General features: G+C 39.2%; 1 protein-coding gene across 2 annotated transcripts in view; it reads right to left on the reverse strand.

The window, feature by feature from the left end:
- col2a1b (collagen, type II, alpha 1b) overlaps positions 1-8,904 on the reverse strand; it is a 127,080-nt gene extending 118,176 nt beyond the window's left edge. The window contains exons 1-2 of one of the 2 annotated variants that reach the window (XM_062037770.1): positions 8,579-8,903; positions 45-251 (exon numbers count right to left, since the gene is read on the reverse strand). In XM_062037770.1, the coding sequence (XP_061893754.1) occupies positions 45-251; positions 8,579-8,672 (301 nt within the window). In that variant the 5' untranslated portion in view covers positions 8,673-8,903. Of the gene's footprint in view, positions 1-44; positions 252-8,578 lie in introns of both variants that reach the window. The other variant, XM_062037771.1, reaches the window with a different exon arrangement.
- Positions 8,905-20,932: the final 12,028 nt, after the last annotated feature.

A 20,932-nucleotide genomic window follows, 5' to 3' on the forward strand; every position in this document is an offset into this window, starting at 1 on the left:
AAAGACCATGCAAGGTAATTTATTCAGAGCAAATAAATTACAACCAATGGGCGTCGATGGGTCGGCGGCGCAGATGGGGCAACACTCTCCAAAGGGGATTTCAGGTTTGGGGCAGTGTCTGAGCTCCTCGCAGACAATCTCGTCACACAGGACGGTCCCCGTGTCGCACACGCAGATGCGACACGGCTCGGGCTTCCACACGTCTTTGTCGCTATAGCGCTCGCCGTCTTGCGTACAGCTAAAGGCGTCCTCTGTGCCGTGCGGAGGGGACACGGTGCACAGTGTGGGAGGTGAGATGAGGGGGAGAAGTGTTAAATGTCATGAATATATACTGTGTCAAGGTCACACTAACATCCATCCATCCATCCATCCATTTTCTACCGCTTGTCCCACACTAACAGCGGCGGGGTATTCCAGGAAGCAGGTTAAGTGGAAACTCTAATTATGTAAAGCCTGTAATGAGGGAAACTCAGGGGTTTCTGCGAAAAGAAAGATAGGTCAAACAGAGGCAGTTACCATGGTAACCTACTGTGTGAATTTTTATGTCTCCTCAATTCTGATCAACGTGAATAATAAACATTGTAGATGCTTAACATTGTTTGGGTTTAAAAATACATTTAACAAAAAAAACAAAAACACACACACTTGTTAGTTTTTCCTGATTGAAAATATAACTGTTAGCAAAAATATATTTTCTTTATCTTGATTGTCAGATATTTAATATGTCTTGGTCATAATTTAATGTTAAATATTTTTTCATCAAAAAGCTGATTTATTTGGTATTTCATCAGTGATAACCATCAACTGATATCTGATCTGATTTTATCACGATAAGAGCTGACATTTTTGATTATTCTTATTTCAGGAAGTATATCTGAAATTTGAGTACACAATGTTTATGATGAGAAAATTTGTCGAACAGAAAGTGCCTGGTCAGAATAAAATCTTATATATATATATATATATATATATATATATATATATATATATATATATATATATATATATATATATATATATATATATTTTTTTTTTAAAAACATATTTTTACATGAATTATTATGTTAGGTCAGGAAAAAGCATGGAGGCTGTTTCAACCCTACAAGCCTATTTCGCAGGTTTCCCTGGTCTTCAGGGAAATCCCCTGAAAAAAAAGTAAAAAAAAAAAAAAAAAAAAAAAAAAAAAAATATATATATATATATATATATATATATATATATAGCCGAGGTTACTGTAGTTTATCCATTAGAAAGTGCTCAATACCGGGGTAGAGCGGAATATTCATTAGGTCAGGAAAAAACACGGAGGCTATTTCATCCCTACAAGCCTGTTTCACAGGTTTCCCTGCTCTTCAGGGGATTTCCCTGAAGCTCAGGGAAACCTTAATTGGCAATATAATATATAGAGTATACAATATACAATATAGTTTCCCTGCTCTTCAGGGAATAGGGGTTACTGTAGTTTATCCATTAGAAAGTGCTCAATACCGGGGTAGAGCGGAATATTCATTAGGTCAGGAAAAAACACGGAGGCTATTTCATCCCTACAAGCCTGTTTCACAGGTTTCCCTGCTCTTCAGGGGATTTCCCTGAAGCTCAGGGAAACCTTAATTGGCAATATAATATATAGAGTATACAATATATAATATAGTTTCCCTGCTCTTCAGGGGATTTCCCTGAAGAGCAGGGAAACCTGCGAAACAGGCTTGTAGGGATGAAATAGCCTCCATGTTTTTTCCTGACCTAACGAATGTATATATATCCGTCCAACTGGTAGGAGACCACCGGAAAGACCAAGGACACGTTGGGTAGACTATGGGATCCCCTAGGAGGAGCTGGACAAAGTGGCAAGGCAGAAGGAAGTCTGGGCTTCTCTGCTTTGGCTGCTGCACCCGCGACCTAACTTCGGATGAGCGAAAGAAGATTTTATATATATATATATATATATATACATATATATATATATATATGTTTAATCACACTTTTTAATTGTGATTAATTACAATTAATCAAAGTAAATTACTCTGATTGATCAAGATGAATTAATCAAGATTAATCGCCGCAATTACTGTGATAAATCTTGAACACTGCAGTAAATTGCTTGTTTGCATAATTTGAATTAACTAAAAGAAGACTAATAATTTGACACAAAATCAATCTTTTTTGGCAGAATGTCACACATGAACATTTTTTAAAGGTTTTACTCGACCGCATCGCATTTATTTGCTCAAAACCTGCTCATGGTTTTATTTAAAATCCCATCTGGGATTTTTTTTTTGGAGTATAATTTGTCACAGAGCTCAGCAGTTGGAGTCTCCCCACTCATCTTGGCATGGATTAAAGTATGGCGTCCAAACAGTGCCAAAAAAAAAAAAAAGAGGCCACACACACGCGCCAAAATAGAGTCTGTGGGTTTTAGCATTGTTCTGTCACCACACCGATACACTGACCAGACCACAGACCTTTTAACGTGTGCCATGTTGAATTCTAGAAGCTTTATTGATCACAACTTGTATTGTGGTCTTTAACAAATCACTTAGGTTTGAGTGAACCAACTCAGATGAGCTCTTCTGGAACCCAACACTCTTGAGTTTCCCATTTTAGGTGAATCAACTCAGACTTCAGGTTCAAACTCAGAGTTTGTTGGACCTCCTACCTGGAATAACCCCCTGAGGGGACCTCACGCTCTAAACAAACACAAATATCACAGAAATAAACATTTTCATACGCTGTCCAAATATGGGGTTGAAGTTTGTTTAGTTCATTTCATTGTAAAAAATAAATTGTATCGGACATATTACTGCTAGAAAGTTCTAAGTTCATTGAACTTGTCTATTCTTGCTGCTGTGAAAATTGTCACGTCTTGGGTGGAGTTGACTCGACAAGACTTTAGGGTCTTCTTAACCTTTCTCGCACGTGTTTTGTTTTACATTGCATATTGCTGATTTAAAAAAAATGTTTTTAAACGTCTTAAATAATTAGTCTCGATATTGTTTTATTTAGTTTTACATTATAACAGTTATTCATATTATACAGGACAAAGCATTGTAATATAAACTAGAAACCTATATAATATGTATAATAAATATAAATATACATTATATATACAGACAGGGGAGTATTTAAAAAAATATATATATAAATACATGTAAAATGATAAAAAATAATGCATATCTCCAATATATTTATGTTGATTTGTCTTTCCACTTTCCACAAAAAATTTAAAATACAGATTTATTTTTTTTAACAATCATTTAATTAAGTATATATTTTATATAATATTACAGCTAAATGATAGTGAAATTATGTTATATTATTATCTACAGAATTCTAATCTACTATACATTTAATATAATAAAAAATATATAAATACAGGATAAAGAAAATCTTGAATATTTTTATGTGCATTTGTCTTTCTAGATTTTTTTTTTACATTATGACAGAAATTTATACGAGTTTTGTACTCTTCTACAGGATCCCGGAAGGTTCATTCTAGATCAGGGGTCTGCAACACGCGGCTCTGGAGCCTCTTCTGCCTCCTTGATGTGTTACCCCAGATTTTCTTTATTCCCGGAGGGAGAAAAGTTTGCACTTTTAAAAAGAGTTCTGTAAGTTCAGACTGTCTGTGAGGTCGTGAACCCTGCAAAGGCTGAGTCCTGGGTGCAAGGAAGGCAAGTAAAAGAGACTGTGTGTTCAGTTCAGATTCTTGAGTGTGCAACCCCTTGGGTCAGCTAACAATGAGTACTTTCCAAAAAAGAAAAGAAAAAAGGAAAAATAGTTAAATTTCATATGGACATGGATTGATTTTCCTGCAAACTAAAAAATAACAAAGATGACAACTTTTAAAAGTTTATTAGCTGTGTTACTTTTTGCAGTTTACTAATATTTTTCTTTAGTGGAAGAGGCTACACAAAGTCTCTTTTAAAGGTAAAGGTTGCAGACCCCTGTTCCAGATTCTTCTCTAAATATTTATAATATACTAATGAGTATATATATATATATATATATATATATATATATATATATATATATATTTTTTTTTTAAACATATTTTTACATGAATTACCCTTTTATTTTTACTGCTACAAGATACTGAAATGTTTTATCAGAATTTACAGCATTTAATTTACTATAAATCAGATTTAATAAATAATATAATAATAACATTTAAAAAAAACAACTATAATAAAGAATAATGAAAATCTCAAATATTCTTTACTTTAATTTGTTTTTCCACTGACAGATAATACAGGTAACTGAAATATTTTACCATAATCTACAGCAGGGGTGTAAAACTCATTTTAGATCGGGGGCCACATTGAGAAAAATCTACTCCCAAGTGGGCCGGACTGGTAAAATTATGGCACGATAACTTAAAAATAAAGACAACTTCAGATTGTTTTCTTTGTTTAAAAATAGAACAAGCACATTCTGAAATTGTACAAATCATACATTTTTTTTTTTTTTTACACTTACATGTTGCGGTTAATAGTATTCTCTTTATTTGTTGTTATTTATATTTTCTGAATAAATGATGTGATAATGTTAATCAGTCCACTCATTGGTGTTAATTATCAGTCTATCAAGATAAACATTTTTATATCAAAATCAAATTACAGGATGTTATTTATGTAGTTTGATCATTTTCCTCAACCGATGCACTAACATCATGTGGTTTATTTTGTACATACGTAGCATCATCTACAAAGAAACAACAAATTTCCATTGCGACATCTAGTGGACGCATTTAGAGCAGCTGTTTCATTCCAAAATTTCAGGTTAATTTTTATACCTAGCAAACTCTTCTCGCGGGCCGGATAAAACCTGTTTGCGGGCCTGATTTGGCCCTCGGGCCGTACGTTTGACACCACTGCATTCTAATTGACAATAAATTCAATATTATAAAGATAATATAATAGGAAAATCATAATATTGACAATATTAATTTGTCTTTTTTGGTTTATTGTTAAAACACACACACACACACACACACACACACACACACACACACACACACACACACACACACACACACACACACACACACACCAAAAATCAACATTTGTCCATAGTATAATTAATTTTTTGCGGGCAGCTACAAATAACTTCTTTACAGTGGTTGGCAAATTGGAGCATGCAACCTCAACAGTGACCACAAGGTGGCAGTGTAACTTCACAAGCGCTGGAGCCCACAAATGTATACAGTTTGGCTGATTTATATTCATTGAAGAGACAGACTTGGCATTCTGAGCTCCACGTTGGTGGGTGCGGCCTCATTCAATGCAGCTACTGTACATGAAAAAAAACTATCTTATTGGCGTCTATTTTTCCAGACATACTGACAAGAGATGCACTTTTCAGGTACAGTAGCCATGTTTATCTTCCGGAAGGCCGCTCGGGTGACCTGAAAGCGTCCTCTGGGTGCCATGAATGAGGGTCTTTCTGGAGGCTCGAAGGACAGAGCGACCAATTCATTGACTTGTGCCCAAACACAAGGTGCATTCTGGGAGCCCACCTGGGCGCCGCATGCCAGGTGGGTGGGGAAGTGGTCACGTGACCGTAACTGACAGTAGACTAATAAGACTCGTCTCTCACATGTTGGCAGCTTTACTCAGCAGACGAGTGCAAAAAAAAAAAAAAAGAAAAAAAGAAAAAAAGAAAGAAAGCCATAAAGTGTTCCCAGGTGCATCATGAGGACCAGAACTCTGTTTTCCATCTGCCTGCTTAGATTTCAGCATTCAGGGCCTTTTGTGTATAGGAGGTTCCAAGAAGGGTCTTAAGTGAGCACCAGACCACTTTTATACCCTTTTTGGACAGGGTAATCCAACAGTGCCACTCATGTGGTTTTATTTGATGAACCCCTGCCGTCAGTTAGAATATTGTCCTGTCAGGTAGTCATCATTGCAGCAATGGAAAGCGTACTTTTAACTTAACTCAAACACCATGTGTTTGTTTTTTTGGCTTCCCAATGAAAAAAAATCAGCTTTTAGGAACAATGAATTTGCCAAAAAAAAAAAGATTGCAATTAGTACAAAAAGTGACTGCTAGACTTTTGACCAGAACTAGAAATAGGATCATATTACACCAGGCCTGGGCAATTATTTTGACTGGGGAGGGGGGGGCAAATTTAGAGAAAAAAATGTGTCTGGGAGCCTTTATATCTAATTTTTAGGAACACTCATACAAAACCTCACAATAATGTCTGATTGAATGCTAAAAACTTCGACCATTTCAAAAAAAACGGAATGGAATTTTATTTATAATGGAATTTTACTTTTTTTTACTGAATGAGACACCCAGAATGTACATGAAAATAAAGAATGTGGGATTTACAATATTAACTACGAACGATAAAACACTGAATATTGACAACATATGAACGTCGCACCCCCTCTCCATCGACATATTTTACAATCTAGCGAAACGCAACAAAAACGTAACACACACAGTGAAATATGAACACGAAGGGTAACAAAAAAAACCCCACCTACGATCTGATATAGCTGATGTATCACTAAGCTTTAGCACTTTTTTGGAAAAATCTCCTTCCGCGTCTGTCCCTGACACCCGCATTTCAGGCTCTGGAAACAGTCTGTGGAAACGCTCCCCACCCACACTGCTTGGTTCCTGCTGTGACTTAGATTACAATAGTAGCTAATTAGATTACCATAGTAACTAGTAAATCATGCAAAAGCGCAGATTCCAACCATTGAAATATTTTGTACAGTTCAAGATTTGCGGTCATTTGAAAACATCTCTGCCATTATGATAATGGCAGCTCCAGTTTCCATCTTAAATATCTAAAAAAATTATTTGGGAATGTCCGTCGGGCCAAATTGAAAAGCTCAACGGGCCCTAATTTGCCCGGGTCTGTATTACACCAAACTGGCCCATTGCCACTGACTCCCAGAACACCTTAGTTGCGTTTTTAAGGTTTTGTTATTAACATACAACATACTAAACGCTCATTCTGCTGCTTGTATTGAGCGTATGTTCCGTCCCGAAATCTGCGTTCTAAGAACGACGGCTTATTAGTGCTTGCCAGAGCCCAAAAAGAGTCTAGATCCTAGACCTCTAGAGCATTTTCTATTCGAGCTCCAGTACTCTGGAATGCCCTACCGGCAATATTTAGAGATGCTACCTCAAAAGCATTAGAGTTCCACCTTAAAACTCATTTACATACTCTAGCTTTTGGACAGCTCCTGTTTAGACCAGTTGACCTGCCACTTTTCTGCTCTGTTCCCTCCCCCCTCCCTCTCCTGCATGGAGAGGATACCAGGTGGTCACGGCTAATCTCTGGAGAAGTAGCAGACTGGAAGAAGCGCTAGCTGTTCCAAGTCGTGACCCGGGGGTGCGGCCACTCTTCTGTGCATCGATTGGTGACGTCTCTGCGTTGCCGACTTGTCTAAATAGAAGAAGATCCCCCTACTACCCTCCGATAGACAGGGCTTTCACATTATCTATAAATGTAACAATTTAATAATTACACCCACTCTGCATCCATTGCAGCCAGTCCCCCGGCCCTTCCAAAGGTTTCATTATTTTCCCAATTCGGGCTTTCGAGTTTTTCCTTTCCTGGATGAGGGTCCAGATCAGGGGATGTCGTTGAAAAATGAACATTTGTCATGCATATTAATACATTTTACCGCCACAGAGACAAGCTGGGATTTGCCTGGCTGCCCTCTGACAGCAAAGGAATGTGAAGACTTTTCACCAAAAGGACCACCTTTCATTTTTTTGTTATGCCACCCCCCCCCCCCACCCCCCCGCACCGTCCTTCAGCCTCCATATTAGTGAATTTACAGTTAAAAAGACAACCTGTCAGTGCTCATAAAGCACCCACAGGGGATGTTCGAGTTGGAATTTTTGAAAAAAAAAAAACAAACGTTGTGGCTCCAGCTTTGCAAAGTTACCTGAATGCACCGTCACTTTTCAAACTCAATTTAACTGGTGATAGAGGTGGAGTCAGGGTTAGGCTGACTGAACCTGTTAACTACTTGTACCAGCAGCTATAATGACCTTTATCACTATAAATGTAAAATTGAATGTAAAAATACTATAGCTTCACACGGTTGGATTCCACACACTTCCGCTTGCTTATATGAAGTTGCTTTTTGTGTTGCCCGATTTGTGTTTGTTGTGCTGCCATTTTAGTGTTTGTGCCGTTACTGTAGGTATTGTTCTTTCTAATGGGATTCAAGAGTGGCATAATATATATATATATATATATATATATACATGGGCCAAAAATTGTGGGCTTCAAATGACCCACTGGCCGCGGGTTTGAGACCCCTGTCGACCAAAAATGTGTGTGTTATGGGCCAAAGGTAAAACTTCCCAGGCATGTTTACAATAGTTTTAATCATTTTAGAAAGTTTACATTTTGGATAGCAGGATTAACAGAATGAGGTCCCCACTCCGTAAGAAACTGTGTAAACAAACATTGTGATATACACACACACACACACACACACACCTGTGTTCAGTCCCCAATTGACTGTGACAATCAGTGCTTGACGTTGCACATCCTTGCAGTAAAAATGATAAAGGGTGACAGCATAGAAGAAGAAGTACTCACGGTTGCCGTCCTCCTGACATCTAACCAGGGCTAAAAGGCAGACCTGGGTGGCTGCAAGTAGCAGTAGAGTCCTTGAATCCAGGTAGCTGAACATGTCTAAATATTAGACATGCAGAGGTCCTGGGGGGAAAAAGAGGGACTGTGCAGGGAGCTCAGGGAGCTCAGTGTTTAGTATCAATGTGTGTGTGTGTGTGTCAAAGCCGGACCATTCGACAGGTCAAACAGCAACAAGGTGGGCAAATCCGGCAAGGCAGCAGGACTCGGACCTGCAGCACAGAACTCAGCACCGGCCGCTTTGAGGGCCAGAAGCGGTAGTTTTATGTTGCCTTCAATGAATCTTCGTATATTCCCCAAATATTAGGCCGGCCCCTTTTTACCCCCTGTGAGATTGAAATATGAGAACGTTTTCCCTCCCGTTCTGTCTGCCAGGCCCACCCCACCCTCCTCAGTCCTATAGACCACTCCTTTCTACACGTGCTGCCACTGATCCCCCACTTCTCCAAAAAAAACTTTTTCCCCCAACTTTGCTTTCCTCCTCCTCCATTCTTTACTGCATAGAAAGCATTTCATCGGACTTAGTCTGATCTTAAACTTTTTTGCTCTGTTGTTTACCTTTCTCACGTCTATGGACTCCAACAGGTGTCCCACACATTTAAATAGATATTAAGTCCGATGTACTAAAGGTTTTTGTGTCCTGAAACTCGTGCAAACTTGTTGATCTACTAAACCTGTGCGCAGAAGATTGCATCTCTTAAGTGTGCAAAATAACGCGTGCAATCCATTTAGCACGTCTGTCTTCATGAACATGCAGAATCTATCATCGGAAAAACCACGATAGTAGGAGGACAAGATGCAAATATAATTGTTGAGCACACAAAATGAGATTTTTTTCAGGACTGAAATTATTCTGGAGCCACTGTGTTGCGTCTATATTTAGCTGGTCCAGAAAGGACGTGCAAACTGGCATTTGTGCAGAAATAGCTGTGAGAAAGGAGACGATTGGTCCGTGTACCTTCCGTTCATTCTATTTCCAACACTGAAACGCAAATCAAAAAATAAAATTAGGGCCGTTTTTCGATTTTTATTATACATGGCAGATTTGAAAACAAACAAAAAAGTGTGGATTTTCATTAAAATATTGCCATAAAATTGGATTTTGTGATGTTTTTATTTTATTTTTCCAGATAAACACAAAAATCAATAAAAAAATTCATACAAAATGCAAAAATGCGTGTTTATCAGCTGTATTTTAGCTTTTCCTTTGTGTTTATCATGTTTTTAGCATAACGCTAACATCTTTGTTCAACAGGCGTTCATGTGTCATTAAATAGTTGTCCAACTTTTGTTTCAGAAATGAAAATTTAAAAAATGGTCCGGATTTTTTATATTTATTTGCATTTAAGAATTGGAAATAGAATGAACCACGATTTTGCCGCAGCTCCATCCTACGTATTCTTGTCAACATTTATGGACTGTCAAAAATAAAAACATTAGTTATATCATATTCAACATACATACTGTATATTCTTTTATAATTTTATAGCTGCTGGACGACTTACTGTATTTTCCAGACCATAGGGCGCACCGGATTATAAGGCACACTGCCGATGAGCGGGTCTATTCAGGTCTATTTTCATACAAAAGGTGCACTGGATTATAAGACGCATTAAAGGTGTCATATTATTATGATTTTTTTCTAAATGTAAAACACTATCTTGTGGTCTACATAACATGTAATGATGGTTCTTTGGTCAAAATGTTGCATAGATGATGTTTTACAGATCATCTTCAAGTCGCTTTCTGACAGTCGCTTCAGGATGCGCCGTTTTGTGGGCGGTTTTATTTACGTGGTTCACCTTCGACAGCGTCTTCTCCCCGTCATCTTTGTTGTAGCGGTGTAGCGTGCAAGGACGGGAGTGGAAGAAGTGTCAAAAGATGGAGCTAACTGTTTTAATGACATTCAGACTTTACTTCAATCAAAAATGGAGCAGCATCTCCTCATCCGGAAACAACAACATCGGAAATGTGTCCCGTGAAAAACCGTCCGACCCTCTAATAACTAAAGTTCCTTGGGTGAATAATGTAAACTCACTACACCGGTATGTTTTAGCGCTTTCATGGCGAGTTCACTGACTGATATAAGTAAGAACTTTACACCACTTCATATTAGAAATATGTCCCATAACAAGAAGATAGAGAAAAAGAAGAAGCTTATCGACTATGATGTTGCCACGGGCTACAGTGGCGGACGCGTGGACATTTTCAGGACGCATGCAGATCCCAAATACAGATCAGCAGGCACCAGAAGGTAAGAAAAGTTATTTTTGCATAATATTGCAAGACATAATATTGCAAGACATAATATTGCGGTTCTTATACACACACCATAGTAATACTCGTATGTTGAAGCACAGTACGTCTGACTACAGTAGCCGTAATACTCCCACAATCCATCAAGCGGTGCGGCTTCATAGCTTACCAAAGTCGTAATAAAACATTTTGACGGATTTTTGAGTAATGTTCTATATTCCCAATGGAACATTTAAAGTTTTGGTGTTGTTTACAGGCGTCATCTTGCAGTCTACAAGTATCTCTTATGTGTGACTGCCATCTACTGGCCCAACTTATCATTACACCATGTACCAAATACAATAGCTACGAGGTCAGTAAGCACAACCAGAATTATTCCGTACATTAGGCGCACCGGGTTATTAGGCGCACTGTTGAGTTTTGAGAAATTGAAAGGAGTTTAAGTGCACCTTATAGCCCTAAAAATACGTTAAATGGGCTTATTACACTTTTTATATATAACAACTGGCTACCGTATGTGGTTCAACAGAACACATTTGTTTTACATTTTTTAATTTTATTTAATGAAAATATTTACCGGCCCGAATAAAAAAAGAAGGTGTTTCTGGGGGTCACTCGCCCCGTACCCCCCCACGTACAGTACGCGTAGGTAGCATTATTCATTATGTCTACATCTATAATGTGCTCTAATATTGTGGGTCTGAAAAGAAGGAACAAGTCGTGTAGAAAAGTCAGGACTTGTAACAACTCGACAGGTTTGTTCACAAATATTTTATGTGGCTGAGTGAGACCACAACATTGCACCGCAAGTCTTTCTAGTGTTTTTGCCTCACTCATGAGGTGAAGCACACCAAGTAGACCCAATAAGCAAGTTAGAATTGTACTTTGCTTCACACACTTAATATGAAATATATATGAATTAAAGTAAAAAAAAAAAATTAAAAAAAATTAAAGTGCACAGGAGCAGAAAGGCTAAATATAAACAACATGGGGATGGATGGAACAGACATCATTTCTGCAGGGTCTCTGCACCCCCCCAACAGGTTGTGACCTGTGGGCTTAGAACTTTGACCCCCTGGACCACTTTATTGGACACGGGAGCAGCTGGTGATGGGCCCATCTGAAAGAACCGAGCTCGTCAAAGTTTGTTTGTGGTTGGTTGGTTAAAATGTATTTCGAACATGTATACGGTATCAATATGGTACATCACATATTTGATATATTTTCATTTTTCTTTACATGTCCAAAAAGGAGTAGCAAGAAGCAAAGTTTATATAATCTTCCCTCTTTTTCACTTCATAGCAACTACTAACACATATGTTTACTTCCTGTTCTCAATTTGTACACAATATACATCAACGTTCTAAATACATCAGTTCTCCTCATAAGTAGTTAAATCAGTTATGATTGATGGATAATATCTATCTTCTATTTTCAAACATTCATGATTTTTATCACAATTCTTCTTCTTTGTACTTTGTAAACATTTGTAGTTTGAACAGCCTCTTAAACTGAATCATATTAGTACATTATTAGATTTATTTGCTTAATTCCTTCCATAATTTAATACCGCATACTGATGTACTGTATTTTTTGGACTATAAGGTGCACTTAAAAGCCTTCCATTTTCTCAAAAATCCGCTGCGCCTAATGTACAGCATAATTCTGGTTGTGCTTACCGACCTCGCAGCAATTTTATTTGGTATATGGTGTAATGATAAGTGTGACCAGTAGATGGCAGTCACACAAGAGATACGTGTAAACCGCAAGATGACGCCAGTAAACAACACCAACACTATAAATGTTCCATTGAGAATATAGAACATTACACACGGCGCTGAAAAATTTGTCAAAAATGTTTTAGTATGACTTCGGTAAGCTATGAAGCCTCACAGCTTGAGGGATTGTCGGCGCATTAAAAAATATGAGTATTATTATGGTGTGTGTAAAAGGACCGTGAAATGGCACCTATTAGCATATATATTACCTGTTGTTTTGTTTTGCAATATTACGCAAAATAAACTTTTCTTACCTTCTGGTACCTGCTGATCTGTATTTGGGATCTGCATAAGTCCTGAAAATTTGCGCAAGTTTCTGCTTCAGTGTGGCACATAGACAATTATGGTGATTAACATCTGCAAGACTCACCGCTTGCAGACTTCTAAAAGCCAGAAACAATTTGATTTAATTACACTTGAAGCACACAGAGAAACTAATCCTTCATTAGGTGCACACTTCATTCACACTTCATTTCATACTCGCTGTACATGGACATTTTTTGCAAGACGAAAATGTCTGACTATGTGTTACAGCACATTTTAATTGTTTCCCTTCTGCAGGATTGTGGTGATCCTGGAAACCGTGCAGCTTTTGGATCAAAGTGTCAGGGTGGCAGGACTACCAATTATGCATCATAGACTGGAGAGCTGATATCAGCTTTTAGTGCCTGGTATACAATCTGCAATGGAGGTTTCATGTAGGTCCTTTAAGAAACGTGTCAGTTTTTTTTAATATCAATACAACTAAGTAGACTACATACCAGGAAACCAGTTTAATGCACATTTCACAACAGCAAAACTGCTCACACTCCTTTTCCTGGTTATGTCACATGTCTCCAGGGAGAATTCATACAAAACCCAAAACCAGTGAAGTTGGCACGTTGTGTAAATGATAAATAAAAACAGAATACAATGATTTGCAAATCCTTTTCAACCTATATAATTAATTGAATAGACTGCAAAGACAAGATACTTAATGTTCGAACTTCATTTTTGTTTTGCAAAAAATCATTAACTTAATTGCTAAAAAAATGTCACCGGGGTATTTTTACCACTGTGTTACATGGCCTTTCCTTTTAACAACACTCAGTAAACGTTTGGGAACTGAGGAGACACATTTTTTAAGATTTTCAGGTGGAATTATTTCCCATTCTTGCTTGATGTACAGCTTAAGTTGTTCAACAGTCCGGGGGTCTCCGTTGTAGTATTTTAGGCTTCATATTGCGCCACACATTTTCAATGGGAGACAGGTCTGGACTACAGGCAGGCCAGTCTAGTACCCACACTCTTGTACTATGAAGCCACGCTGTTGTAATACGGGGCTTGGCATTGTCTTGCTCCTATGCAGGAAATTGCAAAAAGCCGCTGCCTGACCAAGGCTCAGGAAATCTGTAGAGACTCCTCCCACCCCCACCAAGGACTGTTTTCACTGCTGGACTCTAGAAAGAGGTTTCACAGCCTCTGTAGCAGAACCTCCAGTTTCTGTAACAGCTTCTTCCCACAGGCCATAAGACTCTTGAACGCATCAAAATAAACCCCTCAAATCCCCCCAAAAACGGATTGACTCACTGGAATATAAAGACAATATAACATACATCCATAAAGATGGATGCATATGCAAAAGTGCAATATATTTATATGTACAGTAATCTATTTATTTATATCTGCACCTTATTGCTCTTTTATCCTGCACTACAACGAGCTAATGCAACACAATTTTGTTCTTATCTGTACTGTAAAGTTCAAATTTGAATGAAACTAAAAGGAAATCTAAGTCTAAGTCTAAGTCTTGCTGAAATAAGCAGGGGCGTCCATGAAAAAAACATTGCTTGGATGGCAACATATGTTGCTCCAAAACCTGTATGTACCTTTCAGCATTAATGGTACCTTTGCAGTCTATTCAATTGAATATAGGTTGAAAAGGATTTGCAAATCATTGTATTCTGTTTTTATTTACGATTTTCACAACAAGCCAACTTTACTGGTTTTGTACTTAGTTGATGTACCTTTCACATTTGAATCGATACAACAATGTGTTTTGTTTATACATTCAAAACTGAGCTGTGTTGTCCAGTTGTTATCTTGTTTTCTTACACTTCTGTGTCTCATTTGCAAGTACTGTACTGTATTATGGAGTACAGTGTTTCTTAACCATAGGGTGGGGGCCCATTGTTGGGCCGCGAGCGCCCCCTAGAGGGCTGCGGAAAAAAAAAAAAAATCTATTTCTCAGCTGAGGTCCGCATGGGCCGCAGTGGCACTTAGTTGTAAGACATTTTTTTTTTACCACTTGTGGCAGTTATGACAATCTCAAACAAACAGAAAACGTGTGGAGTTGAAGTAAAATAAGTTTCTCAAGCACAACAATTATGACTTAAGTTGTGAATCTGTATTTTCATTCGTAGTATTAACAATTTAGTTGAAACATATGTACTGTTAATTTTGTTTATTCATTTTAGCACAACATAATTGTACGCACATTTATTTTTCGTCAACCATTTGTGAGTCCCTTCTTATGCAGTATATTTGACTAGCACTTGTTTTTCTTATCAGCCTGACCTAAGCCTAAGGTTTGTGAGTTAAAGTAACATTTTGCAGTGGCAAAGTTGGGCCCCGAGGTCAAAAAGGTTAAGAATTTCTGATGTAGTAGACTTTGCATGCAGGTAAAATTCCGAGACATTGGATGGCAGTAGGGTATATACTACAGAGTGTTGCCTTAGTCAGGAGGTAGTCTTTGCCATTACGTTGAATATGCCAGTCTTGTCTATTGTTGAGTTCGACAAAGTGTTTACACCAGGGGTGTCAACTCATTTTAGCTCAGAAATTAGCTTCATTTTATTTATTTTTTTTGTTTTACTTTGGCCAAAAATATTCTTAAAATGTACATATTACAACTAATCCTCTTGGGAATATTCTTTGAGTTAGTTTAAAGTTCTGAGGAAAACATTGGTGCAGCTTCAAAAACTCCACAAAGAACCGAATGAACTGAGACTTTGTCTCAGTGTTCCTACAAAACCGTTAAACTTTAAGCACTTCCTGTTCAGCATTCTCATGTTGGCAGTTCACCATTAAAGTCGTGTTTGGAAAAGCAATCGAGTGTTTCCTCAAACCACCACATTAATGAAATCCACAACTGCCACAACACATTAATTTATCATCTTTCAAATACTACAATGACTATGTAATCAAAACAATTGTAAAAAAAAATGACAACATAATAGCCGAATTAGAGGTAACATTACTACAAACTTAACCAATGTGAACAAGCATAAAATAAAATAGAACACATCGTGCCGTCAACCAATTACGAGTGCTGCACGGAACTCCAACTACAAAGATGGTGGTCAAGTTGACTTTTTGCATCTTATTGTTTCGTCATTTTATCCGTTAAGTGGGTAATTCACAATAATAAAAAAAAGTATTGAAAAAGGTATTGTGCGTCGCTATTGCATTAGTCTGCTGCCAGCCACAACAGGAGCTTGCACCTGCGCTGATTTGAGTAGTAGCAGCCAATCCCGAGGGCGCTTGAAGTCAGCTGACACGTCATCTTAAACAACGTGATGTGTGACATGGGTTACACTTGAATTGCCATTGCAACATCCAGTGGACACATTTAGAACAGCAGTTTCTTTCATTCAAAAATTGAAGCTCATTTTTATACTTAGCACACTCATCTTGCGGGCCGCGGGCCGCATTAAACCTGTACGCCGGCCTGATACGGCCCACTGTCCGTATGTTTGACACCCCTGGTTTACACTGTAAGTATTGTACTTAAAGACCTACTGAAATGAAATTGTTTTATTTAAACGGGGATAGCAGATCCATTCTATGTGTCATACTTGATCATTTTGCGATATTGCCATATTTTTGATGAAAAGATTTAGTAGAGAACATTGACGATAAAGTTTGCAACTTTTGGTCGCTGATAAAAAAGCCTTGCCTGTACCGGAAGTAGCGTGACGTCGCAGGTTGAAGGGCTCCTCACATTTTCCCATTGTTTACACCAGCAGCGAGAGCAATTCGGACCGAGAAAGCGACGATTACCCCATTAATTTGAGCGAGGATGAAAGATTCGTGGAGGAGGAACGTGAGAGTGAAGGACTAGAGTGCAGTGCAGGACGTATATTTTTTCGCTCTGACCGTAACTTAGGTACAAGGGTTCATTGGATTCCACACTTTCTCCTTTTTCTATTGTGGATCACGGATTTAATTATATAAATGATAAATGGGTTATACTTGTATAGCGCTTTTCTACCTTCAAGGTACTCAAAGCGCTTTGACAGTATTTCCACATTCACCCATTCACACACACATTCACACACTGATGGCGGGAGCTGCAATGCAAGGCGCTAACCAGCAGCCATCAGGAGCAAGGGTGAAGTGTCTTGGCCAAGGACACAACGGACGTGACTAGGATGGTAGAAGGTGGGGATTGAACCCCAGTAACCAGCAACCCTCCGATTGCTGGCACGGCCACTCTACCAACTTCGCCACGCCGTCCCTTTAAACCACCTCGGATACTATATCCTCTTGAAAATGAGAGTCGAGAACGCGAAATGGACATTCACAGTGACTTTTATCTCCACGACAATACATCGGTGAAGCACTTTAGCTACGGAGCTAACATGATAGCATCGTGCTTAAATGCAGATAGAAACAAAAGAAATAAGCCCCTGACTGGAAGGATAGACAGAAGATCAACAATACTACTATCAGGAGACACCGAACCAAACACTGGACCTGTAACCACACGGTTAATGCTGTGCCGCCTGTCGAAGCCTAGCAATGCTGTTGCTAACGACGCCATTGAAGCTAACTTAGCTACGGGACCTCGTCAGAGCTATGATAAAAACATTAGCGCTCCACCTACGCCAGCCCTCATCTGCTCATAAACACCCGTGCTCACCTGCGTTCCAGCGATCGACGGCGCGACGAAGGACTTCACCCGATCATCGATGTGGTCGCCGGCTAGCGTCGGATAGCGCGTCTGCTATCCAACTCAAAGTCCTCCTGGTTGTGTTGCTGCAGCCGGCCGCTAATACACCGATCCCACCTACAGCTTTCTTCTTTGCAGTCTCCATTGTTAATTGAACAAATTGCAAAAGATTCACCAACACAGATGTCCAGAATAATGTAGAATTTTGTGATGAAAACAGAGCTGTTTGTATTGGGATACAATTTTGTACCAATACTTCCGCTTCAACCAGTGACGTCACGTGCAAACGTCATCATATCGAAACGTTTTCAGCCGGAAGTTTGCCGGGAAATTTTAAATTGCACTTTATAAGTTAACCCGGCCGTATTGGCATGTGTTGCAATGTTAAGATTTCATCATTGATATACAAACTATCAGAATGCGTGGTCGGTAGTAGTGGCTTTCAGTAGGCCTTTAATACACACCAGCTGTTTGAGTGTAACGTCTATCTTAGTTGTAGTTTTCTTCACCAAATTTGGAGAAGTTGAAAACGCCATGTAAAATCGCTAATCAGTGGCATGTCAATGGCAAATCCAATGCAAGTTAGCATCAAGCTAGCGTATTTTAAGAAAGTACAGCCTTACTGTACTTTTTGAACATTTTTTTCTGGCTTTGTTGGCCTAGAACAGGGGTCGGCAACCCAAAATGTTGAAAGAGCCATATTGGACCAAAAAAACAAAAACAAATCTGTCTGGAGCCGCAAAAAATTAAAAGCCATATTACATGTGTCATGAGATATAAATTTAATTAAGAGGACTTAAAGGAAACTAAATTAGCTCAAATATAGCTACAAATTAGGCATAATGATGCAATATGTACATATAGCTAGCCTAAATAGCATGTTAGCATCGATTAGCTTGCAGTCATGCAGTGACCAAATATGTCTGATTAGCACTTCACACAAGTCAATAACATCAACAAAACTCACCTTTGTGCACTCATGTACAACGTTAAAAGTGTGGTGGACAAAATGAGACAGAAAAAGAAGTGGCATAAAACACGTCCTAGAAAGTCGGAGAAAGTTATGCATGTAAACAGACTATACGGTGAGTTCAAGGACCGCCAAAATAAGTAGGACAAAACGGCGCTCGCCAAATACTTGAATCAGTGAAGCATATTTAATATAAACAGTGTGATTTATAACAATTACGGAGGTTTGTGTCATGTTTGTCCTCCTACAGAATAAAACAAAAAAAATGATTTTTTTCCCCCTCATCTTTTTCCATTCTTCATACATTTTTGAAAAATCTCCAGAGAGCCACTAGGGCGGCGCTAAAGAGCCGCATGCGGCTCTAGAGCCGCGGGTTGCCGACCCCCGGCCTAGAAAATGATGACATTACCTCAAGGCAGTCGCAGGAGCATCTGCACCAGGAGGTCACCAGGACGGAAATGTTATATTGACTGTTATATCCGAAGCCAGCAGCGCTGAGTGCTGACTGCTTACAATAGCATTGAATTGAACGCCTTTATTGTCATTGTCACGACGGGGTTTTCGCAGCTTACTGCGGGGTTCGTTCTCCCGAAATGCAGACGGACAACTCCGGACATGGCATGCAGGTTGTAACATGATTTATTCCTCAAAATATCAAAGTAGTACAAAAAAATGGAAAACGAGTCGCACCTGAAGCTAATGCTACTATTTAGCATGGACTATGGACAAGGAATACTCACTAACTGTGGCATGAAACAAACAAAACTAACGTAGCAGGTTGCATGAAGCAAACAATGACGCCAGGGCGACTGATCGGCAAAGGCAGGCTTAAATAATGCCTCTGATTAGTGCTCGGGAAGCAGGTGAGCGGGAGAACACTAATCAGAGACAGGTGGAAATAATAAGTAACCATGGTAACTAAAACAAACAAGGGTGCACAAAAACAGGAACTATGGAGTCCAAAACTAACAGAACATAACAAAACATGATCCGGACCACGGATCATGACAGTCATTTACACAGTGTAATGCGATTTGAGGAGCAGCTCCATAACAGTGCAGAAATAATTAGCCCAATATAAAAGACTATACAATTAAAAAGCAAAAGTATAAATACACAGTATCCACTAGCGACGCTGAGATCATTATTCATGCGTTCGTTACGTCTCGTCTCGATTACTGTAACGTATTATTTTCGGGCCTCCCTATGTCTAGCATTAAAAGATTACAGTTGGTACAAAATGCGGCTGCAAGGCTTTTGACAAAAACAAGAAAGTTTGATCATATTACGCCTATACTGGCTCACCTGCACTGGCTTCCTGTGCACTTAAGATGCGACTTTAAGGTTTTACTACTTACGTATAAAATATTACACGGTTTAGCTCCAGCCTATCTCGCCGATTGTATTGTACCATATGTCCCGACAAGAAATCTGCGTTCAAAGAACTCCGGCTTATTAGTGATTCCCAGAGCCAAAAAAAAGTCTGCGGGCTATAGAGCGTTTTCTATTCGGGCTCCAGTACTCTGGAATGCCCTCCCGGTAACAGTTAGAGATGCTACCTCAGTAGAAGCATTTAAGTCTCATCTTAAAACTCATTTGTATAATCTAGCCTTTAAATAGACACCCCCTTTTTTAGACCAGTTGATCTGCCGTTTCTTTTCTTCTCTCCTCTTCTCCCCTGTCCCTTGCGAGGGGGAGTTGCATAGGTCCGGTGGCCATGGATGAAGTGCTGGCTGTCCAGAGTCGGGACCCCGGGTGGACCACTAGCCTGTGCATCGGTTGGGGACATCTCTGCGCTGCTGACCCGTCTCCGCTCGGGATGGTTTCCTGTTGGCCCCGCTGTGGACTGGACTCCCGCTGATGTGTTGGACCCACTGTGGACTGGACTTTCACAATGTTATGTCAGACCCACTCGACATCCGTTGCTTTCGGTCTCCCCTAGAGGGGGGGGGGGGGGGGGGGGGGGGGTTACCCACATATGCGGTCCTCTCCAAGGTTTCTCATAGTCATTCACCGACGTCCCACTGGGGTGAGTTTTTCCTTGCCCGTATGTGGGCTCTGTACCGAGGATGTCGTTGTGGCTTGTACAGCCCTTTGAGACACTTGTGATTTAGGGCTATATAAATAAACATTGATTGATTGATTGACAGTATAAAAACATCACTCTAAAAATGCATCCAAAAACCGCCAACAATACTTCAATTACATTCTGTAATCTGTATGGCAACCAAGCAGTAACAACGTTGTTTTTGTAAAAGCGAATGCTGAAAAGCGACGGCATTAGATTTTGCGTCAGCAGCTGAATGGCTCTTGAGTTTGTAGTACACAACACAATGCGACTGACTGAAAAACATGACCAATTA

This window comes from Entelurus aequoreus, linkage group LG26, assembly GCF_033978785.1.
Source record: "Entelurus aequoreus isolate RoL-2023_Sb linkage group LG26, RoL_Eaeq_v1.1, whole genome shotgun sequence".
NCBI lineage: Eukaryota > Metazoa > Chordata > Actinopteri > Syngnathiformes > Syngnathidae > Entelurus > Entelurus aequoreus.